Source organism: Triturus cristatus, chromosome 1_1 (assembly GCF_964204655.1).
Source record: "Triturus cristatus chromosome 1_1, aTriCri1.1, whole genome shotgun sequence".
Taxonomy (NCBI): Eukaryota; Metazoa; Chordata; class Amphibia; order Caudata; family Salamandridae; genus Triturus; species Triturus cristatus.
In genome coordinates this window covers 727006420-727032318 of record NC_140579.1, presented here as the reverse complement: position 1 = coordinate 727032318, position 25899 = coordinate 727006420, and the positions used below count along the sequence as shown (strand labels likewise).

The 25899-nt window shown below is 44.9% G+C and overlaps 1 protein-coding gene across 1 annotated transcript; it reads left to right on the top strand.

Annotated features, from left to right (window-relative positions):
* The first annotated feature begins 11519 nt into the window (after window positions 1-11519).
* On the top strand, window positions 11520-12779 carry LOC146870961 (Ig-like V-type domain-containing protein FAM187A). The gene has a single exon (XM_085645746.1). It carries the CDS (start codon window positions 11520-11522, stop codon window positions 12777-12779), a length of 1260 nt encoding a protein of 419 aa, XP_085501872.1.
* Window positions 12780-25899: the final 13120 nt, after the last annotated feature.

Genomic DNA, 25899 nt, shown 5'->3' with positions numbered 1-25899 from the left:
GTGATATATATAATAGTCAATAATTTTTCCAGTCCAAAAAATAATCTAGCACTCCAAGGGTGGTTACTCACTCTATATTAGTGAGGTAAATGGCATCCACGCGTTTTGGCTGTCTCCGCAGGCTTGTTCACGATGCATTGCGACATTTCTTCAAACAATAAATACACATCTGTCCTGTTATAGACAAAGGACAATCCCCAATGCACGTCTCAGCCTTGGATTATACTAAAATGGGTGCCATTTTGGAGTGTACAAAGTGCATTATATGATATACATTCCTACATGCAAGTGTATGATTCAAAGCATGGAATACTATTTATTTTTTTAAACACCTCCATTTTAACTACCTCATTCAGCTCGAGCCTTCTCCTGACTACTATTGCTCCTTCACTTCAACATGCTTAGAGTATGGATTGTGGGCCACAGCTATATCTATTGGGCTATAGAGGCTGCAAAAAAGAGAGGTATTGACAAGGACTTGGGTTTGCCAAATGCGCAGATTACTTTGTTTGCCTAGAAAGGGTTAAGGTTATATCAGTTGCTGGCTTTGGGTAAATCCATTGTGGATCACAAGCTCCTCACCTCATGATTGTGCACTGTGGTGGCAATGACCTAGGCACATTGACTGGGGTAGGGCTGTTAATGAAAGACACCTTTGTAAAAATGATGTAGCTTTTCCCTCACACTGTCTTGGTGTACTTTAATATATGTTAAAGACAGAAATGGAAGTGGTCAAATCAATTCTGTCCACAGATTGACAAAGCCAGGAAACATGTTAATAAAACTGTTTCTGGATAACTCAGAGACCATCACTTGGGCTGTATCTATAACAACTATCTGCGTTTTGACATGCATGGAATTTATAGAAATGATGAAGTGCATTTTACAGATGAAGGCAACAGGGTGTTTCTAAGTAACCTGAAACTCTGCGTCCACTCTAATGTGTAGGAGCTATATACACACAACCAAAGCAAAGGCTCTTGTCAGAGCCATCCTAGTACCCAAAATATTGTAAGTTTTTTTCTAAAGTTTTTTTTTTTAGTTTTTGGGGCTCTTCGCAATGACGTCGCGATCTCCGTGGACACGTTGTGAAAACTGAAAACAAAAGCAGACATTCAATGACCACCAACACATCCAAAAATAATATGTAAAATTATCCATTGTGAACATTGCAGTACACTTATTACTATATACATACTTCTTTCAAGGCATGTTTAAACTCATATTTTGTACTAAGTTTCTTTAAAAACTATCTTTAAGAGCTATTTTCCTTTTTAGCAGTTATTCGGGAAGTCGCTGCATCGCAGTTAACCTGAACAATCAAGCCTTTTCCATAAAGTGAAGACACATATATGCACACACATTACACACTAGGGGGGTGATTAGGGTATATCCGGCGGTCCCGTGGGGATGATTAGGATGAGTCCGCCACACTGGCGGGCGCATCCCACATTTCTGACATTGCGGCGGGCGTTGCTTTCAGCAGCACCCGCCGCAATGGCAAAAAGGCATGTTGTGCATTTGCATGCACAACGTGGCAGGCACCGCGCGGTGCCTGCCATGTTGTGCATCCAAATACAGCTATGGTACCCCCCATGTGCATCCCCCACCCCCCAATACCCTGGGGGCCCACAACATGCCCCCGCATGCAGTTACCGCATGCCTTTCGATGGCGGCAACGCCGCCATGGAAAGGCATTTCACTGCATGAATTGTAATATGGATGGCGGTGTCTTACAGACACCACCACCATATACAGCCCCTTTTCTTTCCGTCCGCCGGGGTCCCTCCCGCCATACTAATATGGCGGGGGAAAATGGGTGGAGGGTGGAGGGAAATATCGGGCGGATCGTCACCGCCATGCGGGCGGTGGCATTCCGCCCTACATCCTAATCGGCCCCTAGGTGTTTATTACTGTACATTTCAAACTCATGTCTTTGTAGTGTATTTCTAGAAGAACCATCTCTAAAACCTATTTTCCATTTTCGCGGTTAGGCTGGAGATAGCGATAATGTCGGTATTCGCACACTCACTATATAAATAATTCAATAAAATCATTTATCAGAATCTCAATATCTCTGTACCAATGCATATTAATGATTCACTGATACATATTTTTTTATTTTCACCAATATTCGTGATGATGTAGCGATAGACGCGTCCTACTCGTAATGGTATATGGGGGCCACGATGGCCATTGCGTCGTCATCACAAATATCACGCACATAACTTGTGCCATAATGATGCCCATATGGATTTATGTATTTATGTGTAGACTCTGGCAACCTTCTGTCCAGTAATTTAGAAGCATTAGCGGAGTCCGTAAATATTTGTTGGGATTGGGGTGTTGAGAATTTCGACATTATAACAAAGGAACATATACTAAAGGGCGAGCATATGTTTCGTTCTATCTTCAGCCATCTAGGGGAATTGGGAGCTTCTGGGAGCAACCAACAAAAACCTTGGTCTGCCAAAAGGCTCATTGGTAGAGACTCCAATTTGGGAGATTGCAACCCCCATGGGAGAAGCTTTTCCTAAGAGAATTGTAGGAGAGCCTCGATCTCTCTTCACTCCAAAAGAACTTCAAAGTTATTTTATCAATTTCGTGAAAAAAGGATTCTGAGAGTTTTAGTGGGAGCATGGAAGACACAAAGTTCACTATTGGAGTGATCATCCTCTTAAGAGTTTGGAGTCTGCTCCACCAAGAGATGAACTTAGGGGACCAGGAGGATAGCAGATCCCTAACTTCGGCGATAGTCTGTGATTCATTGTACTGTACTGTTTCAGCTAGGTCACTACAGAACCAGATACCTAGATATTTAAGCTGTTTGGGCTGCCCTTTAAGACCTGGATCAACCAGGTGAGAGGGGAAGCACAGCGGATTTAAGGGAAAAACATCAGTTTTGTCCCTATTCAAACTATAGTCAGAAACTTCAGAGAATGAGTGAATGATGTTGGTAATGCTTGGGATTACGGTGTCAATATCTTCTGAGAAGAGCATCCTCATAAACTGCAATTTTATATCTCTTGGTTCCGATTTGGAGGCCTCTAATCTCAGGGGCAGTTTTAAGTAATTCAAGTAAAGTATCAATAACGAGTAAGAAGAGTAAAGAGGAAAGGGGATATCCCTGTCTTGTACCTTGGTGTAAGTCAAAGTATAAGGAGGTAGAACTATCTATCCCAATGTTTACTTTGGGGTTGGCATATAAAGCCACAACCATGTTGATGAATGAGTGCCCAAGGTTATGGGATTCAAGGACAGCATGCAGAAAAGGCCATGACACTTTATTAAAAGCCTTTTCGGCATCAAGTGAGATCGCCGCTGTCGGAAGTGAGAAAAGTCGGGACTTTTCTATTATGTGGCAAAATGTACAGATATTATCTTTGGCAAGATGACCCTTAACAAAGCCAGTTTGGGAATTATGTATTAGTTTGGGTATGCAATTCTCCAATCTCTTAGCTAGTATCTTCATAAAAATGTTTGCTTTCATATTCTAGAGTGAGATGAGACAGACAGTTTTAGGATCTGAATGATCCTTCCCTTCTTTAGGGATAACCACTACTGTGGCCTTTTATTCTGACCCGACATATTACCCTGGCATGCAAAATGAGCCAAAGTATTTTTGAGGTGGTTAATGATTGAAGGAGAAAAACACATTATAAAAAGTGAATTGAAAGTCATCAGACCCGGGTGCCTTATCCGACCAAAGAGATTTTAACAATTTCATCTGTATCTATTGGCTGATTCTGAGAAGAACAACTTACTTACCTTCAGTAACAATATATCTGTAAGAGACATATATTAGTTATAGATTCCTTACCTTAGAATTACCCCCAGGCATCAGACTGGATCTGGAGAATTTTTTCTCAGCAGTACACCTGTGTTTTGGTAGGTGGCGACAGTCGCCAGGATGAAATCGCGGTATCTACTTAGACACTGCCCCTGTGCGCTGACATCAGTTCTTTTACACGACATTCCACACCAGAAGCGCAGAGCCATGCAAGACACTGACCACTGGGGCACAAAACTAGGGCCCTGAAAGAAAGTCCCTTACTCTAGAAGTCAGTTCGCAGAATGTGGAGGCTGGGTGGTGCGGTAAGGAATCTATAACTAATATATCGTTACAGATATATCGTTACCGAAGGTAAGTAACTTGTTCCTCTGAAAGAGACTATTAATTATAGATTCCTTACCTTAGAATAGATCCCCAGCAATACCTACCCCGGAGGTGGGTCTGCGAACTAAGTTCACACCAGAAAGTCCTGGAGAACTGAATGGACAAAGAAGCCGTCACTCCGGACTTGACTATCCAGGCAGTAATATTTAGTGAATGTGTGCAGAGATGCCCACATAGCTGACTGGCAGATGTCACCAAGGGGGACTCCACTTCCCAAAGCAGTAGTGGCTGCTCTCGCCCTGGTGGAATGGGCGCGCAGTCCTACCGGAGGCTCCTTTTTCGCTAAGGAATAACAGATCTTAATGCGAAGGATGACCCATGGAGAGATGGTCCATTTTTACACGGCCCGACCTTTCTTGGCGCCCACATAGCCAACAAAGTTGATCGTCCACCCGAAATTGTTTTGTGCAATTCAGATAAAATGATAATGTATGTTTTGGATCTAGATGGTGGAGTCATTCCTCCTCCTTGGAAGAAGGTGGGCAAAGTGATGGTCTCTCCTATGTGGAAAGAGGTAACCACTTTATGGAGAAAAGAAAGCCTAGTTCGAAAGACAACCTTGTCCGGATGGACAGCAAGGAAAGGAGGTTTCGAAGATAGAGCCTGCAGCTCACTCACCCTGCGAGCAGAGGTGATGGCAACCAGAAAAACAGTTTTTAAAGTCAAGAGTCTGAGAGGACAATTATGTAGTGGCTCAAAGGGAGCACACATAAGGTAAGTTAAGACCAGATTCAAGTCCCACTGGAGCATTACGAAAGTAATAGGAGGAAAGAGGTGAATAATGCCCTTAAGAAATCTATTAACAATAGGGGACTTGAAAAGAGAAGGCTGATCAGGAAAGTGAATAAAGGCAGAGATGGCCTAAAGGTAGCCTTGCAGAGTGCCTAGAGCAGAGCCCTGCTGGGCCAAAGATAGAATGAAGAGGAGGACCTCTGAAAGAGGGGGAGAAAGGGGATCTACAGCCTTTGCTGTGGACCATGCCACAAATGTGTTCCATCCACAGGCATATACTTCTTAGTAGAGGGATGCCTGGCTGTCAAGATGACATTACAGACTTTGGAAGGAAGGTTGAAAGCTGTCAACTGCCGCCGTTCAATCTCCACGCAAGGAGGTGGAGACTGAACAGGTTCGGGTGGAGAACCGTCCCCTGCTGCTGCAACAGAAGATCCTCCCAAAGAGGCAGTATGATCGGAGGATCGATGGCCATGTTCAAGAGCTCAGGGATACCAGACTCTTCGCGCCCAGTCCGAAGTCACAAGAATGACTTGGGCCCGGTCGTGTTTGATCTTCTTCAGCACTCTGGGCAGAAGCGGTATAGGCAGAAAGGCGTATAGAAGACCGCAATTCCACTTGTGATGAAAAGCGTTGCCCAGCAAGTGCCGCCTTGGAAATTCCAACTAGTAGAACTGCTGACATTGCATGTTCTCTTCGGTGGCGAACAGATCTAACCAAGGCTCTCCCCACTGCTGAAAGAGACCTTGCACCACCTCCGAGTGAAGACGTCATTCGTGATCCATCATGCACCGGCAGCTGTGTTCGTCCACCCTGGCGTTCACACAACCTGCCAGATGTTGAACCACCAGGGAGATGCCCTGATGTTCCAGACACGTCCAAAGGCAAAGAGCCTCCTGACACATGGTCCACACCCCACCCGACCTTGTTTGTTGCAGTACCACATGGTGGTGGTGTTGTCCATGAACACCTGCACTACCCTTCCTTTGACAGAAGGAAGGAATGACTTCAGTGCCAGACGAATCGCCCAGAGCCTCAGAAGAATGATCTGGAGTCCGGACTCCGCTGGAGACCAGAGACCTCTGATCTCCGCCTCTCCCATGTGGCCACCCCATCCCAGGAGTGACACATCTGCCACCACTGTGAACTCTGGTTGAAGAAGGGAGAGGGATCTGTCGTTGACCCAATCCTGGTCTGTTAGCCACCACTGCAATTGGTGTGCAGTGCCCTCCGAGATCTGGACGCAATCGGAAAGATTCCCCTGAAGCTGCACCCACTGGAACTTCAGGTCCCACTGCAGACCCCGCATATGTCACCTGGCATGATCCACCAGCAGAGCTAATGTCAACTTCTCCTTCCGGAGGAAGCGGTTGATGTCCCTGAAATCCATGATAGGACGCAGGCCTTTGTCCTTCTTGGGTACCAGGAAGTAGTGGGAGAAACAGCCATAACCTACTTCTGTCATTGGGACTCGCTCGATAGCTCCCTTGGCCAAGAGAGCCGTAACTTCCTTACAGAGAAGGTCCAAGTGATCCTCCTACATGCGATGGAGTGTTGGTGGCATGGATGGAGGGGTAGTCTGGAAGGGGACTATATGCAAAACCCACCTGTCCGATGTGATGTTGTGCCAGTAGGTGAGGTGATGGCGGATCCTGACGCCTACTGGCAACTGGTGGCCCTGAAAGGTCGGACTAGGAAGGTTTGGATGCTGCTGCAGGGGGAGCACTGGTGAAATGACCCACCTGCTGGCCCCCAGACGCACGGCGCTGGGTCCAACATTCCCAGCCGTGCAGAGGCTGGGTGGCTTGTGCTGGCCTGTGGCCCTGGGTGGAATGTGGTGGGACACCCTTTCCATGGCTACGAAATGGGTGAAAGGCAGACTGAACTGGGCGAGAGGTGGCAGCAAGGCCCAAGGATCTGGCCGTAGTTCTAAAGTCCTTGAAGTGCTCAAGTGTATTGTCCACTTTGTCACCAAACAGGCGAAGGCCATCAAAGGACTTGTCCAAAAGGGTTGATTAGACATCCCCGGAGAGGCCAGTGGACCTCAGCCAGGCGTAGCACTTCAAGGCTACTGACATAGAAATCGTTCTACCCAGTGAGTCGCGGGTATCCAGCCAACATCGAATGGCGAACTTTGCTGCGTCTCTACCCTCTGCCACGGTACAGGAGAGTACGACCCAGGCCTCCTCCGGGCACTGTGGCAGCACTTGTGCAACCGTGTCCCACACAGAGTGGGTGTAATGACCCAAGAGACATGCGGTGTTCACCGACCGCAGTCCTAAGCTGGCGGAAGAAAACATCTTCTTCCCAAGATGGTCCAGCTTCTTGGATTCCCTATCTGGGGGAGCAGTAGGGAACGTGCCTTTGGAGGTTGAGGCTTGAACCACCAATCTCTTGGTGGTAGGGTGTTGGGAGAGGAAAATTGGGTCGCCCCGGGCCGGGCAGGAGCATCGGGCAATCATCCTATCCACAGGAGCCCCTGTGCTGGGCTTGGACCAAGTGTCAAGAAGGATTTCTGTGAGGGCCTTATTGAACGGCAGCAGGGGCTCCGAAGAGGCCACTGTCGGCTGAAGCACCTCAGTCAGGAGGTTAGTCCTGACTGCCACCATAGGAAGCTCAAGGCCTAAGGCCTCAGCTGCCCTACTCAACACCACAGCGTAGGAGGCTCCCTTCTCTGTGGCCATGGTAAGGGGAAAAAGCATACCAAGGTCTTGGGAGGTATCCAGACCACTGGCCTCACCCAACTCCTCTCTCCAGTCCGGCTCTTCAAGCTGGTCTGCCAGAGGGTCATTAGACCCCTCCCTGTCCTCCTCACCCTCCTCTGGCTGCCACTCAGGGTGATAAGGAATGCCAGGGTAGAACAGTGGTACAAAAGTACCAGTGGACGCTGGTCCGGCTCTGTGTCCAAGTCGGGAAGGAGGCCGGGGACGACATCAGCCGGGGGCGCAACTGGTTTTGCAGGCGGCAGAGGTGTCGTCAGAAGGATCGGCACCGGGGAAGCTACCGTGAGGTCGACCGGCACCGATCCGGATCCAGGTCTGGATCCTTGGGGGCCCTGCAGAGCCAAGGCCGGAGCCACCGGCATCGAAGGCCTATGGCCCCCAGCCGAGTCCGCGGGGCCCGAAAGCGCGCTGGCGGAGTCAGGCTGCCCAAAGATGTAATGGAGGGCTTTGTAAAATGCACGAAGCTGGGCAGGCAACGCACCGGGTCCCGGAAAGGGAGGGAAGCATGGAGCTGTCCCAGCAGGCTCCGAGGGCGGAGCCGGGGAACGAAGGCCCTCCGTGTCCCGCGTTGCATCGGCCGACAGATGGGAGAAGGCGAAGAGCGGCGATGCTTCTTCGCCTTCTTGTGCTTCGACTTACCCAAATATGAAGACTTCGAGGACGAATGGTTCCGCAACCTTCCGCTCGACTGGGACCTTGAACGGCGCGGAGCCGACTGCCGGGCCTCCAAAAGCTTTCGGGACCGCTCCCGCAAAGATTTTGGCTTCAGAGCCTGGCAGTCTGAGCACGACTTCGGGTCATGGTCATGTCTGCCATGAAGCGTCTTGTCCGTATTAATTTTTGGTGGCTAGGATGATTTACAGGACTGTGAGAGAGTGTGAAGTGTGTTCGGGAAGTGAGAAGATGTTGAGGAGCAGGACCCCTCCCATGAAAAGTTGTGTGTGGAGTGATTTGCCATGGTAAAAGTTGGCTTTTGATATATCTGGACCTTTACATTTTTTACCTACAGGTTCTCTGTTTGCGTTAGTCTTAATCGATTACAATTTGAAATGGCCAGAGGTCAAATTGGTGTCACAAACTACCACAGGGGTTGGTGGTTGCATTTTTTAACGAAGTATTTGCGCGAATAGGATGCCCCTCGGTGCTGGTCACTGGCAATAGGGTGCAGCTCACTAGTGAGGAAATTGTGACTTTTCTTAAGCATTGCAACGTTAAACACATAAGTACTGCCTTATATGAACCATATGGAAATGGTCAAGTAAAGAGGTTCAACCGCATCTTAAAGGGATATGATGTGGAAGCACATAGTCAGGGTGGTGAGTGGAAAGACATTTTGAGGGAAAGGTTATGGCTGTACTGCATAGATCCACATACTACTACTGAGGACACTTCCTTTGGATTATTAAAAGCCAGAAATCCTGATTCTTGGTTGTGTGTGTGGTAGTTTCAGGAGAAGTGGAGAAGCAAAGATGCTCAGTGGAATGTCACTGATGTTGCTGAAAGAGTTAGGAGAAAACAGAGTAAATCCAAGGAATGGTATGATACTAAGTGGAAAGGGAATTCTCATTAGATTAAGGTTGGAGATTGGGCGACAATTCTCAAACCTGTTTTTTTAAATAAGGGATTATCCAGGTTTGGAAAGGCTATGAAGGTGAAGAAGGTTTTTACTAACTGCGTAATTATCCAATATAGAATGTATGGAATGTGAGGAGGGTCGCAAGGTGTAATGGTGAGGTCATGAGTGGTCAGGACATGAGGAGAAATGAGGACACTGAGGAAAGATGCAATGGGTTCATGGTGAAGCTTGACAAAAGAGTACCCCATAGTTACTATGATGTGGCTAGCAAAGAAAATATGGCATCTCATGACCCTATTGAAGTGTTAGCTGATTCTGTACCTTCCAGGATTAGGGGGGAAGCAGAGTCAGACATTCTCCAAGAAAACTAGCTGATTTTGTATGTTAGGAGATTTAATGCTCCCATGTTCTTCCTCCCCCTTTTTAGGTTAGTTTTTTTGTATTTTGTTGATTGGGTTTTTCCATTTTTTGTTGTTTTGTTTAGTTTTTGTTTTCAAGAGGAAAGATTGTTACTTGTATTAGAATATATCTGCATACATTCTATGCACATTCCATGTTATGTTTAGGAGTGTGTTTTGGACTCCAGGTGAATGTTCACCTGGAATTCCTAGCTGCACTGCAGTTGAACTGGTGCTGTCATCCATAGGATGTTATGCTGTGCCATAAACAATGAACCTTAACTGGATTACTGGATCTAGCAGGGTCTTAATACTACAGGTCCCAAGGTCAAGAGAGCAAGATGTGGAGGAAGTTTCTTTGCATATCTGTCACCTAAACTCTGAAACGCTCTGCCAACGCACATCAAGCTGGACAAATCAGAAATCAGCTTCAGAAAACAGCTGAAAACACACCTATTCTAATCTTTAGGCAGGCAAGCAGTACCTTCAGCAGAGATTTATTACCAGCACTAGGATGCCCGTTGGGTAGCCATGCGCTATATAAATTCCAAATAATAGAATTGAATCTCTTGGTGAGATAAAACAGGGACTTTGTGGCCAAGTGACTAGAGTCATATTTGACAAAAACATGATCCACATTAATGCCAAAGTGGGTGGAGGACAGTAATCACTTTTCTTTTAATGATCTGACTAAGTACTTTTTGTTTCTTGAGCTGAATCGAACATTTTCAGGGCAGCCTCATTCCCCTTGGAGTTTTTCATTCCTGTGCTTGCTGGCTGGCATTGTACGATACCTGTCCTGCTTCTTAGTAGAACTGATAGCATTCTGTGAAGGAGAATCTTGTGTATGCAGAACAAAGAAAACCATTCTGGAATGTTCCCAAGCTGGTGAGTTCATAAAAGAGAGCAGCTTCAGTCTCTGGATTTATTTAGAAACTGTTTCTACCCTAGTGTGTAATCTTCACACATTGCAAGCCTATCCCCTAACCTTCTCCTGATTTCTGGTTTGTTAAGTGTGCATAACTGCCTCTTTTGGACACGTGTTCCTGGCAAGACCCCCTCACCTTTTGACCTGCCACTACATCAAATCATCTTACCAGACTGGAGGGATCCACTAATGTCACAGGCGTTTGCTTCACATTATGTTAGTTATGAAAGCCATAGTTTACATAAAGGGAAACGGTAACTGGCAAAGTCACAGAGAAACTATATAATTTCCGCCGTCTACCTGATTCTCTTCAACAAGCCTTCCTCTGAGACCTCTTTAAAGATCAGCTGTTTTATTCAGAAGCTGCCTGCCAAGAGTTCCTCAAAGATTTGCCCTGAACAGACTGTTCTCCTACAACAAGTGTCTCAACTGAGCTTTCTACTTGAGTCATGTGGATTTCTGGTCGGAATGTCTGCCTCTTTGGACCCCTTGTACACCTTCTACCTACATGTTCTGTAGGCCTCTTACCCAGATCTGTTCCTCTTTACAGTTTCCTACCTGGATCTTCTGCAAGCCTCCACCCTTGTCTCCTCAAGAGCAATCTTTTGTGCGTTGACACCAGAAGTCAATCAGGCCTGGCACAAGCTGTTGATTTGAGTCTTCTGTAAGGTCCAGAGCTGGACTTCATTTAGAACCCATTCTTGGAGACATGTTGTAGCATCCTATTGGTTCTCATCTAGACATTGTACTTGACTGTGGTCATCTTTTTAGCAACCTTCTGTTTGCATCTTATCCATCCCTTCTATTTTGGTTTTCAACCGCAACCCATTCGGTAAGCCTACTTCTACCCATATCTTATCTGGGTTTGATTACATTTTCATATCTACGCATCTTTTTACTATGCCTCATCGAGGCCTCCTACATGGATCTCCTGTAGACCACCTATGTGGACGAATTATTTGAGTACTTGAGGTAATAGGGCAAGATGAGGCTTTTAGAATTTCAGGTTCACTTTGTTTTCATTGCTGCAGTATTGTGGCACTGTCAACTATCAGTTGCCTTTGAGATTGTTGGAAAGGTAGATATATTCAGGCAAAGACCCTGCCCCGGTTTTTTGATGTTTGAAAATGCAGCATACCTGGAAGACATGAGCTTTGAGCTGCCTTGCAACTGCAAACCAGAAGAGGTTCCTGCTGTCGTTTGGTACTACCAGAGATGCTTCGGCAGCAATGAGACAACCGTCCTGACTGATTATAATGGCACAACCTTTGTGGATGCAACCAACATCCGTCGAGGCACCAGCGTTTTGCTGCGTTTCTCCATACGGATGTTTAGCCTTATCGTTTTCAAGGCACAGGTAGAGGACACAGGCCACTACATATGTGGCAATCGGCAAGGGGCATACTTTTATGGGTATGACATAGATGTTCAGAGTTCAAGTGATGCCATCATCCTCTTTGCAGACAGGAACCAGCATCCTACAAAGGACCAACAGGAGAAGCGCTTCTCAGTCTTCACTACCTTCTGGGACTGGACCATATGTGATCGCTGTGGTGTTAGAGGGGAACAGAGGAGGATTGGGATGTGCTATGTGAAGAGTGAATACCTCTTCACTCGGTACCGCAAGGTCCTTCAGAAAGTGGTCTCCTGTGGTTCTACTGCAGTACCAGGACGCTTCAAGAGGATGATGTCAGCTCGGAGGACTGAGATCCTGATCCGGAGCTGCACCATGCCTTGCAGAAAAGAGAAGAAGGATAGGATAAAAAGCTTCTTGACCCAGAAAATCAACAATGTTATCGCCGGGCTGGGTTCCAACATATCTATCCCAGATGTTCCCACACAGTTCTACAGCCTGCAAATTGGCTGTACACTCATTATAAGCTGTCCAGATGCAAGGCCAGAGAGTGCTGTTGCTTGGGATAAAGAAGATAAGCGACTGTACCGGTCACAGTATCTCTCTGGGGGAAATCGATCTAGGAGAGTCTACATTGATCATGGAAACCAGTTACACATCACATATACTATGGAAGAGGACAAAGGACTTTACTTCTGTTGGCTTGAAGGAAGGCGGACTGCTGGTATTCATCTTTTTGTGCTTCGCAAGAAAATGCGGGCTCGCTCAATCAGTGACCCAGAGACTATTTTTGCTATGAAGCTCATCCTACTTAGCTATCTATTCCTCTTTGTCTTGTTTGTTATAATCCACATCTGCAAATGCATCCTTTACCTGTGCGGATGTGGCTAATATAGAGCTCTCAGTGCATCCCTTCCCAATTGTGACCTTGATATGTGTTTTTCTCTGTTTAGGAATGTAAATATATAAATCCATTTAGAAATTATTTCAGTGACTGAGCAAACATTTTCTGTACTTACGCTTGATAGTTTTTATTCAAATTCAAAACAATAGCACTTTTGAAGCCACATTTTTACTTAAAAAATTCTGCAGCCTTGGTAAGCAAGATCAACCTCTGGCTGCACAACCACCATCAGCCAGGATTCATTCATCAGACTGGCATAATCGGTTTTATCTCTTAGAAATTTTCGTTGGCAATTATATTCATAATCCAATACTATCGTGTTATAAATGTGAAAATACTGCACTTGCGTTGAAAAGTATTGAGAATCATATATGTTTCTTTTTTCCATTTAAAGTTATGTGAAAGTCCTCTTTCTATTACCATGTTTGGACTTTAAGGAAATTTTTGGTCCTTCCTTTATGTTTGTAAACACACTAGAAATGGTGGACGAGTGATTTACCATTGTGGCTAGTGAAGAAGAGCGTTTGCTCGAAACGCGTTGCCATTAAAACGTTTTTCAAAACAACGAGCCTTGGAGTGCGAGTATTCCTTTACTGGATTCAGTATTGTGGAGTTTTCGAAAATATATATATATATATATATATATTCACTGAAAAAACCATAGGTTTCAGGGGTGTTATAGTTAGCTGGACTTTTCACTTGTACAAAACCATTGAAATTCCCCCGTTATAGTTAGTTCAGCTAACTATAACTCGCGCGCCCGCAATGCACTGCTGATGACGTCACATATTACATCACTCATGACATGGTCAGTGACATCACTCATGACATCACTGATGACATCTCAAATGACATCACTGATGACATCACTGATGACATCATCCAGTGAATGTGTGTTATTCTGAAAATTAAATATGTTTTATATATGTATATCTCAAGGTCGATGGAAGAATAAATGGGTATATAAGTGTCTAAATGGATGATTTGTTTTTGAAAAATTGATTGTGTAACTGACTGATTAAGTGTATCATAGTGAATACATGGCTTAGTGAGTAATGTTTAAATATGTAAATATCTGTATCAGTCTCTCACTCTGTGTATAAGTGGCTGCATGGGTTGGTGAGTAGCTACATGGGTGTCTATATAGGTTATTAGTTGGTTTTTTGAGTATCAGTCTGAGTGTCTGCATGGTTCGGTGGGGGTATTACGTAGTGCATAGGTGCATGAATGAGTGACTCACTGTTTGTATGTGTTGAACACAGTATGTGTGCAGGACTGTATGGGTGGATGAGTGTGTGTATGGGTGTGTTAGTGAGTGAATGACTGTCTCAATAGTGTCTTTATGAGTAACTACATATGTTTTAAACTAGTATATGTGACTATTGGTGTATATATGTGAGTATATGTGAGAGTGAGAGATTGAAAGAGTTCCTGTATGAATAAGTATGTGTTTCTATAAGTGATTGTTTAAAAGACTAAGTATGTGTAAGTTTCCGTAGAAGTAAGTGTGGTGGTGTGTGTATAACTGTATATGCAAGTAAATGTATGTTTGATTCTTTATTAGCATGAGTGACTATGTGTGTGAGTAACTATGGATGAGTGGCATTGTGTAACAGGATGTATAGGTGTATGAGTACATATGATGAGTGAGTACATGTATGAGTGACTGTATTGGACTGTTGGTGAATGAGTGGATGTGTATGTGGATCTTAGAATTACTGAAGAGGTTGTTGTAACTGGTATTGGTATGTCCATTGTTTTGAAAATTTTAGTCTCTATTTTTGAATGTGTGTATCAAAGGTTATATTAGGGTGAGAGGAGGTCTGCCACTCTATCACAAGGATGATGTCATCAGTGATGTCATCAGTGATGTCATTTGAGATGTCATCAGTGATGTCATGAGTGATGTCACTGACCATGTCATGAGTGATGTAATATGTGACGTCATCAGCAGTGCATTGCGGGCGCGCGAGTTATAGTTAGCTGAACTAACTATAACGGGGGAATTTCAATGGTTTTGTACAAGTGAAAAGTCCAGCTAACTATAACACCCCTGAAACCTATGGTTTTTTCAGTGAATTTCTGAGGTTTTTTAAATGCTAATTCCTAACTATAACGTGCCTGAAACCTATGGTTTTTTCTGTTAATTTCAAAGGTTTTTTAAATGCTACTTTCTAACTATGCCTACAGAGATAGGACATGTGAAAAAAGAAGAAAAAATGCACAGAAAGAAACAAAAGAAGTGCAGAAAGAAGCAACAGAAGTCCTCAAATACGAAGATAAGTGCAGGAAGAAGGATAACGTGCAGAAAGAACAAAAAGAAGAGCAGAAAGAAGCCTTGTTGCAAAATCATCCTGTACCCTCAACTTTTTCAGACGGATACTGGTGGTAACTGAGTCTGACTAACCAGTCCTAGAGCCAGTGCTATGTTAAAAGACACTTAGAATACAGTGAAAACACCTACATACACTAGGGAACATTATGCGTTGGGGTCCCCCTGTGATTAGCCTTACCTCCTCTATAAGCCCCTAGTATATAATAGGGCATGGGGATTAAAACTACCTCTTAAAACAGGCCACAGGGCGTTTTTGCACACGTTAACTCTGGCCCCGTCCCCTCCTTTCACCATTGTGTAAACACGCCCTGTGTCCGTTTTTAGTTGGGAGATTAAGTTCATTTGAGTCCTGAGGGTCCCTAGGGTCCAACTAGCCCACTAGGTACCTCCAGTAAGTGCCACAGAGCTGCGTTGCAGAGAGGTGTAAAAAGTGGCACGGCCTGGACCACCTCTCTGCAATGCAGCTCAGTGGCGCTTACTGGAAGCACTTGGTGGGCTAGTTAGCCCCCAGGGGCCCTCAGTATTGAAGGGAAATTATATCCCCAATTTAAAACGTGCCATGGTGCGTGTTTGCACACGTCACCTCAGGCCCCGTCCCCTCCCTTCACCACTGTGTAAACGCGCCCTGTGGCTGTTCTAAGTTGAGAGATTAAGTCCCCTTGAATCCTAAGGGTCCCTAGGGTCACACTAGACCACTAGGTACCTCCAGTAAGCGCCACAGAGCTGCGTTGCAGAGAGGTGTAAAAAGGGGCTTGGCCTCAGAACACCTGTCTGCAGCGCAGCTCTCTGGCGCATACTGGAGATGCCTGTTGGGGGCGCGTTTGCAGAGTGCTGCATGGAGGGGGCATGGCCTCCGGCACGATGCCAGTGTTTTATTTTTTTTATTTTTTTAAGAAGGGGGGCTGTGTGGTTCCCCTTCTTATTCTAATTTATTGGCCCTGATGACCCCATCCCCCAGGGCCTGTCTCCTAATTATATTTTTTTGACCCCAATCCCCAGGGCCGGCCACTGTTTTTTATTATTTTTAAAAAATATATATTTATAGACACACCTAGGACATGCTGGACAAACCGTACGTACCTATCACCATGACGATTTGCGTGATATTCATTAAAAGGCGACTATGCATGCAATTAATCCACGTGGAATGTATTTACACCACTAGTGAAGCTCTGACATGTCTGATGCTCTACCGTGCCTAATCCCGGTAGACACCCTTGTCGTTTATTTATACAAACATGGGTAGCTATTGACGGGCACATTTAATACACATGCACACCAAGCCATTCAAAGGGGATTCGACAAAAATTCGACCAAAACTATGCAAGAAACCCCCCTCACAGTTAATAAAACACACATCCACTGCCGGATGTGTAATACTTTTTATTTTACTCTCTGGAAAGGGGACGAACATCACTTGCGAGTCACAGCGCGCTCCTGACAGAGCCCAATGCTGTGTTACACCCACCATTGCCTGCCGAGTGCCACACACCTCTGTATTGTATTCCACTAGCTAGTGCATATGCTATGACACTCTCTAGCCCATGTGCACTGTAACACCACCCCGTGAAAATGTCATGCCACACTTGTCTTCGCACGGGTTATATTGCCCCATCTAACGTGCCTTCCTCGATGCCTATGTTATAACGCACAGTGCTATGCCATACATATTACAATTTGGGATCCATATCTTTGTCACAGTGCATATGCAACGTTACACTCCCCAGCACATATTTTATATTACAACTTTAGAGACTAGTTAGGTTACACAACACTGCCCTGTGCATATTACACTCCAAGGTGCATATCGCATAGCACACGCTAGTGCCTGTGCTATCTCGCGCTCTCCAATGAATCTGTCATTGCGCACAATGTATTGCATATTATATTTCACGCCTGGTTCATCTTATATCACACTTTTTGGTGCATAGTTTATACCATACACTATATCTAGTTTTCATTTTCAATCGTGCTCTCAGGACTATGTTCTATATAACACTGTGTTCACCTACCCTTTTCACGGGCATTACATTTTGCGATAGGGGGTGGAGGGTCAGGGGGTGTTTTTGCCAAGTGAGCCCGGAGTCACAGTCACTAACGTCTTCTTCTTCCTGAATAAAAGTGAGATTATGCTGCATACTTGTTCATATTTTAAGTAGTTTGCACAGACAAAATGTTTTAAAAACAATAAAGTTTCTAATACCCGCCTTCTCTGAACAGTTAGCTTGCTGCCCCATCCCCCTCCTCCCTATCCTCTGTTGTGTGAATCCATGGACTAGCCTCCTCCCTCCTGCCATGCATGGTCTGATGTGCTGCCACTGCCCTCAATTTAGTATGATGTACCAGTCCACTCCTCCTGCCCTCCATTGCCCAATTCTATGCCCCATCATTGACCTCCTGCTTAAACTCTGTGCTTAGCTTGCTGCCCCTATTCTCCTTCCCCCTGCCCTCCGATGTCTTTGTGCATGCCCCTGCTCCATCCTTTTTGCCCACCATGTCCCATGGACCTGCCACTCCTATCTACTCTGAGTGTTCTGTTGAGCTGCCACTCCCCTCCCACCTGCCTAGCATTGTCAGATGACTGTAACCTGTCCCTGCCACCTCCACCCTGCCTGTCCACATGCCATGCCTCTATCCTCTTCCTCCTGTCCTACATGGTCCATTGTACTGCCACACCCTTCTGCCCTCCCTGGTCTGTTGTGCTGCAACTGCTCCTCCTGCCTGCCCCGTGTGGTCTGTTGTGAGGCCCCTTCCCCTGAACTTTCTTGTCTGTGCACAGGTCCTGACCCTCCCTTCTATCCTCCATCGTCCTTTGTGCATGCCCCTGCACCCTCCTTCTTGCCCATCATAGCCATTGTGCTGCCACTAACCCTCCCACTTGCCATGCATGGTCTTCTGTGCTGCCATGGCCCCTCCCACCTTCCCTGTGTGGTCAGTTAGCTGCCCCTGACCCCCTCCCACCTTCCCTCCATGGTCTGTGTGTATGCCATCACAGTCTCACTGTTGCTCTTCATGTTGTGTCTTGCTTCTAGTGCCCATCCTGCCTGACCTCCATGGCCATCTTGCTGCTCCTGCCCTGCCCCCTTGCCCCCAGCCCTCTGTTTACATGTGCAGACCCCTACTCCCTCCCTCCTGGCTTGTCTGTTCCATTGTAATGCCCCTGATCCGTCCCTCCTGCCCTTTATGGTCTGTTATGCTGCAGCCGTCTCTCCTGTCTGTCCATTATGGTCAGCTAGCTACCATTGCCTCTTGCCCCTCTGTTCTCTGTTGTCCATGTGCATGGTCCTGTCCCCTCCCTCTTGCTTTCTATGGATTGTTGTGCTGCACTCCCGTCCTGCATGCCCTGTGTGGTGTATTGTGCTGCTGCAAACCCTGATGCCTGCCCTGCAGGGTCAGTTTGGTGCACCTCTCCATGTCTCTCCTGTCCTCTGTTATCCAAGTCCATGTCCCTATCCCATTTCCTTCCATGATCCAATGTACCATACTTGCGAACATTTTGAACTTGGTAAGAGGGAGATTTTGAAAAAAAACTGGGGTATTGATTTTCCCCTTTGAGTTACATTGAAAAAGAGGATATTGTAGACAGGAGACAGATCAAATAAAGCCCATTTGAGCTTAAAAACATTGGACGTTTCCTGGCTGAATCGGGTCTGTTGGCATGTATGGTTGTACTACCATTGCCTCTTCCTTCTGCCCACAATGGTCTATTACATTGCCACAGCCTTGAAGGAGGGTAGATTTTGTATCACAGGGGGCCCCTGGCCCGTTCTGTCCACACCTGAAGTATGAGACCCTTGTCCTTGCCCTGCCAGCCGCATTTGTAGGCCGTATTAAATTGACCAGCGGGTCCTGTGTTGCTATATAATTATCCTGAGACATCCTTACCACTCAGCCAGCATAAAACCCCTGTGTAGGCCCTTCTGTTCAATATGTAGGCCTCTTTGTTAAATTGACCATAGCTCTGCAATTTTAGTGTATAGCAGTCTGAAGGCAGGTCTGCGAGGCCTTCTGCTCCAAACTAGTAGCCCCCACCCTACCCGAGTGCTCCGTGCTCGGTATCAAAGTTCAACATCCCCCTGAAGCTGTCGACATACAGTAGGCTGCATCCTGGACTGGTACTTGCTACCTGGGCAGGTTTCCCGCTTTTAAGGAAGTGGCAACCGCAGAGCGTCAAGTTAGGAGAACTGAGGAGATTTTATACATGAATATATTGAATTCCTGTACAATACCCATTATTTTCTGCTTGCTCTATGGAACTTACGATAAGCGATTGGCCTGAGAGACTGACCTTTTCACCCAGTCCATTGTCAGCATTAAGTGGGTAAATGACGAAATGTCTGGTAAAATCTGCAGACGAAGCTTTTGGGTAGCATACGTAGGTAGATGTAGCGTGCAAAGGAGCCCACAAAATGATATAAAAAGGGAGCACCCACAGATATCGACGGACAACCTCGCCGTCTGTATGTAGGTTAACAGGCTGTGCAGGTTTTCCCCAAGAACTGGGAGCTCTTGTCTTCCTTTGCTTAAAATGTCTTGCTCGGCTTTGCTTGAAGTATCTTATTCTATTTTACCTATATGAAATGTCATGTTATGTTTAACCATTGTTCTCTTTACTTTTGCATTTAAAAGATGTTGTATTGTAATTGCAGGAATGCTTGCTCTAAGAGTAAATGTGAGTGTCCCTAGGTAACATTTTCCTTGGTGTAACTTGTTTCTCATGATGCATTTATAGATGTGTTTTCTCTCTCTCTCTGTCAGTCCATTAATTGAGATACAGAGAATATCATGACAGCTGTATGATTATCTGGATTCTGTATTTTGTACTTTAGGTCTCTATTCTGCGGTTTCTTTGAAGTTGCATCTTCTCATTAAACTGCCATTGTATTCTGCCTCCAATTCCATGTCTCATATGTCTGTTTTCTTCATTTTTGGAGCAAGCGTTCCTAGGCACCCCGGCTCAAATTAAGGTGCCCCTTTTGTCCCTGACTCACTCTCCTGCTCAGTTCTGTGGTGGCTCCCGGGGCTCTGGGGACCGCCCCTAGCTTCCTTGACCCGTAATAGATCTTCCCTCCAACAGCCTCCCTTGCAAGTCCTGTATTGTTGGTTTGTTGCCCCTGCCCCCCTTTCCACTGCCCTCCATAGTCTGTTGTGCTTCCACGGCCCTTCCTGCCTGCTCAGTGTGGTTAAATTGTTGCCTTTGCACCCTCCTACCTGCCTTCAATTTTCAGAGTCCGTGCCCCTGGCCTCTGCCTCTCAACAGTATCCTAATGAACAACTAGATTGCTAACATTCTATATTTATTACAAAAGTGTGGAGCGCCTGACATCATCTTGATGTAATCAAAACTGTAATACCTAGAGCATTCCTTTAGAAATTACATATATGAGAGGGTCTTATTGGCATCAAAATTATGGTTAGTGCTCTAAAAGACTAAAATAAGGACATATTTTCTGAGTTTTCAAATAGGGACAAAGCACTTTTAAATTATTTGTTATCTTTATGTTTTTTTATCTAGTTGACAACTTGATTAAATGTTGCACTTAGGGGAGAGGATGTGGTGTTACTTCCAGAACTGCAGACTTTGCAACTGGGGAACCAGGTTGAAGTTTCTGCTTCAGCTCGACATTCTGTGATTCTGGTCAAATCACTTAGTCTCCCCATGTCTACAACCAAAATGAATTTGTTCTTGTGTGATGTAACCAATGCTCATGTAAAGCACTCCAATACCTGACAAGTCTGCACTATATAACACTGCAAAAACACAAAATAATAAGTGTTTTGCACACTTCTGTCATTGGGCTATATTTGGGCTATATCTGGGTGATTTTGGGCTACATTTGGGCTCTTTTGTCTCCGGTGGCCATCTTGGGAGATTTATTTGTTATGAAGTTTCCTAATTTCCTCATGTACTGCAGTCTCCTCAGTCGGAAATGCTTTCAGTTTTTTACTTTGATTCCATCATGAAGGTATTCAGATATGTCACACATTTGCCATGAATTCTGAATGTTAGCACTCTAGTTGCTCATTAGATCACTGTAGTAAAACTACTGCTCACCATGGAAGTCTGCTCCTGGTATTAAAAGTGCATGTTTCAGTCTGCATGTCAGAATTTTTTAATGAAATAGAAGAGGATTTGAGAAGTCACTCAAAATGTGCCCTCATTTTCTTTCTTCAGCATTAATCATAATTTCTATGGCAAAATGAACCCCCTCATTGTGTTCCTTTTTAAATTAAATGTTTTAAGTGTTACCAGTTTATTCCAATCAAGATGGCTTCAGGTGTGCCATACTTTTGTCATAATGAAGACAGTAAGTGCTCTAGTTGTTTTTAAGAACATTCTTGGACATTCTGTCATTGGGCTATACTTGGGCTACATCTGGGTGATATTTGGGCTACATTTGGGCTCTTTTGTCTCTGGTGGCCATCTTGGGAGACTTATTTGTTATGAAGTTTCCTAATTTCCTCATTTACTGCAGTCTCCTCAGTAGGAAATACTTTCAGTTTTTTACTTTGATTCCATCAAGAAGGCATTCAAATGTGTCACACATTTGCCATAAAATCAGAATGTTAGCACTCTTTTTGCTCATTAGATCACTGTAGTAAAGCTACTGCTCACCAGGGAAAACTGCTGCTGGTATTGAAAGTGCATGTTTCAGTCTGCATGCCAGGATTTGAGAAGTCACTCAAAATGTGCCCTAATTTTTCTTTATGCAGCACTAATCATACTTTTTTTGGAAAAATGAACCACCTCATTTTGTTCCTTTTTAAATTAAATGTTTTAAGAGTTACCACTTTAATCCAAGCAAGATGGCTTTAGGTGTGCCATACATTTATCATAAGTAGGACGGTTAGCGCTCTAGTAGTTCTTTGGAACACTCTGGAAAGCTGCAGTAGAACACAAAGGAATCAACTGACAGTCTCTGCCCTTGTTGGATGTACATGTTTTACTGAGAATGTCAGACTTCATTCTCACATGACTGAGAAAGATAATGTGAATTTACAGAAAATAAGCTCTCAGTTTAGCTTATAGATCACCTTCCAAACCTCTGTGGTAAAAGCATGAGAACATATTTTTCTCTCAATCATGATATCCCAGCAGAAGGCTTTTTCACATGGTGAAATCACCTTACAACATACCACAATTCCTAAAATGAGTATGGTACCATCAACAAATGATGTATAATGTAACTAAAGTCTTAAAACCTTCTATACATCCAGTGAATGTGTGTTTTTCTGAAAATTAAATATGTTTTATATATGTATATCTCAAGGTCGATGGAAGAATAAATGGGTATATAAGTGTCTAAATGGATGATTTGTTTTTGAAAAATGGATTGTGTAACTGACTGATTAAGTGTATCATAGTGAATACATGGCTTAGTGAGTAATGTTTAAATATGTAAATATCTGTATCAGTCTCTCACTTTGTGTATAAGTGGCTGCATGGGTTGGTGAGTAGCTACATGGGTGTCTATATAGGTTATTAGTTGGTTTTTTGAGTATCAGTCTGAGTGTCTGCATGGTTCGGTGGGGGGTATTACGTAGTGCATAGGTGCATGAATGAGTGACTCACTGTTTGTATGTGTTGAACACAGCATGTGTGCAGGACTGTATGGGTGGATGAGTGTGTGTATGGGTGTGTTAGTGAGTGAATGACTGTCTCAATAGTGTCTTTATGAGTAACTACATATGTTTTAAACTAGTATATGTGACTATTGGTGTATATATGTGAGTATATGTGAGAGTGAGAGATTGAAAGAGTTCCTGTATGAATAAGTATGTGTTTCTATAAGTGATTGTTTAAAAGACTAAGTATGTGTAAGTTTCCGTAGAAGTAAGTGTGGTGGTGTGTGTATAACTGTATATGCAAGTAAATGTATGTTTGATTCTTTATTAGCATGAGTGACTATGTGTGTGAGTAACTCTATGGATGAGTGGCATTGTGTAACAGGATGTATAGGTGTATGAGTACATATGATGAGTGAGTACATGTATGAGTGACTGTATAGGACTGTTGGTGAATGAGTGGATGTGTATGTGGATCTTAGAATTACTGAAGAGGTTGTTGTAACTGGTATTGGTATGTCCATTGTTTTGAAAATTTTAGTCTCTATTTTTGAATGTGTGTATCAAAGGTTATATTAGGGTGAGAGGAGGTCTGCCACTCTATCACAAGGATGATGTCATCAGTGATGTCATCAGTGATGTCATTTGAGATGTCATCAGTGATGTCATGAGTGATGTCACTGACCATGTCATGAGTGATGTAATATGTGACGTCATCAGCAGTGCATTGCGGGCGCGCGAGTTATAGTTAGCTGAACTAACTATAACGGGGGAATTTCAATGGTTTTGTACAAGTGAAAAGTCCAGCTAACTATAACACCCCTGAAACCTATGGTTTTTTCAGTGAATTTCTGAGGTTTTTTAAATGCTAATTCCTAACTATAACGTGCCTGAAACCTATGGTTTTTTCTGTGAATTTCAAAGGTTTTTTAAATGCTAATTTCTAACTATGCCTACAGAGATAGGACATGTGAAGAAAGAAGAAAAAATGCACAGAAAGAAACAAAAGAAGTGCAGAAAGAAGCAACAGAAGTCCTCAAATACGAAGATAAGTGCAGGAAGAAGGATAACGTGCAGAAAGAACAAAAAGAAGAGCAGAAAGAAGCCTTGTTGCAAAATCATCCTGTACCCTCAACTTTTTCAGACGGATACTGGTGGTAACTGAGTCTGACTAACCAGTCCTAGAGCCAGTACTATGTTAAAAGACACTTAGAATACAGTGAAAACACCTACATACACTAGGGAACATTATGCGTTGGGGTCCCCCTGTGATTAGCATGACCTCCTCTGTAAGCCCCTAGTATATAATAGGGCATGGGGATTAAAACTACCTCTTAAAACAGGCCACAGGGCGTTTTTGTACACGTTAACTCAGGCCCCGTCCCCTCCCTTCACCACTGTGTAAACACGCCCTGTGTCCAATTTTAGTTGGGAGATTAAGTTCATTTGAATCCTGAGGGTCCCTAGGGTCCAACTAGCCCACTAGGTACCTCCAGTAAGTGCCACAGAGCTGCGTTGCAGAGAGGTGTAAAAAGTGGCACGGCCTGGACCACCTCTCTGCAATGCAGCTCAGTGGCGCTTACTGGAAGCACTTGGTGGGCTAGTTAGCCCCCAGGGGCCCTCAGTATTGAAGGGAAATTATATCCCCAATTAAAAACGTGCCATAGTGCGTGTTTGCACACGTCACCTCAGGCCCCGTCCCCTCCCTTCACCACTGTGTAAACGCGCCCTGTGGCTGTTCTAAGTTGAGAGATTAAGTCCCCTTGAATCCTAAGGGTCCCTAGGGTCAAACTAGACCACTAGGTACCTCCAGTAAGCGCCACAGAGCTGCGTTGCAGAGAGGTGTAAAAAGTGGCACGGCCTGGACCACCTCTCTGCAATGCAGCTCAGTGGCGCTTACTGGAAGCACTTGGTGGGCTAGTTAGCCCCCAGGGGCCCTCAGTATTGAAGGGAAATTATATCCCCAATTAAAAACGTGCCATAGTGCGTGTTTGCACACGTCACCTCAGGCCCCGTCCCCTCCCTTCACCACTGTGTAAACGCGCCCTGTGGCTGTTCTAAGTTGAGAGATTAAGTCCCCTTGAATCCTAAGGGTCCCTAGGGTCAAACTAGACCACTAGGTACCTCCAGTAAGCGCCACAGAGCTGCGTTGCAGAGAGGTGTAAAAAGTGGCACGGCCTGGACTACCTCTCTGCAATGCAGCTCAGTGGCGCTTACTGGAAGCACTTGGTGGGCTAGTTAGCCCCCAGGGGCCCTCAGTATTGAAGGGAAATTATATCCCCAATTAAAAACGTGCCATAGTGCGTGTTTGCACACGTCACCTCAGGCCCCGTCCCCTCCCTTCACCACTGTGTAAACGCGCCCTGTGGCTGTTCTAAGTTGAGAGATTAAGTCCCCTTGAATCCTAAGGGTCCCTAGGGTCAAACTAGACCACTAGGTACCTCCAGTAAGCGCCACAGAGCTGCGTTGCAGAGAGGTGTAAATAGGGGCTTGGCTTCAGAACACCTGTCTGCAGCGCAGCTCCCTGGCGCATACTGGAGATGCCTATTGGGGGCGCGTTTGCAGAGTGCTGCACGGAGGGGGTATGGCCTCCGGCACAACGCCAGTCTTTTATTTATTTTAATTTTTTAAGAAGGGGGCTGTGTGGTTCCCCTTCTTATTCTAATTTATAGGCCCTGATGAACCCATCCCCCAGGGCCTGTCTCCTAATTATATTTTTTTGACCCCAATCCCCAGGGCCGGCCACTGTTTTTTATTATTTTAAAAAAATATATATTTATAGACACACCTAGGACATGCTGGACAAACCGTACGTACCTATCACCATGACGATTTGCGTGATATTCATTAAAAGGCGACTATGCATGCAATGAATCCACGTGGAATGTATTTACACCACTAGTAAAGCTCTGACATGTCTGATGCCCTACCGTGCCTAATGCCGGTAGACACCCTTGTCGTTTATTTATACAAACATGGGTAGCTATTGACGGGCACATTTAATACACATGCACACCAAGCAATTCAAAGAGGATTCGACAAAAATTCGACCAAAACTATGTAAGAAACCCCCCTCACGGTTAATAAAACACACATCCACTGCCGGATGTGTAATACGTTTTATTTTACTCTCTGGAAAGGGGATGAACATCACTTGAGAGTCACAGCGCGCTCCTGACAGAGCCCAATGCTGTGTTACACCCACC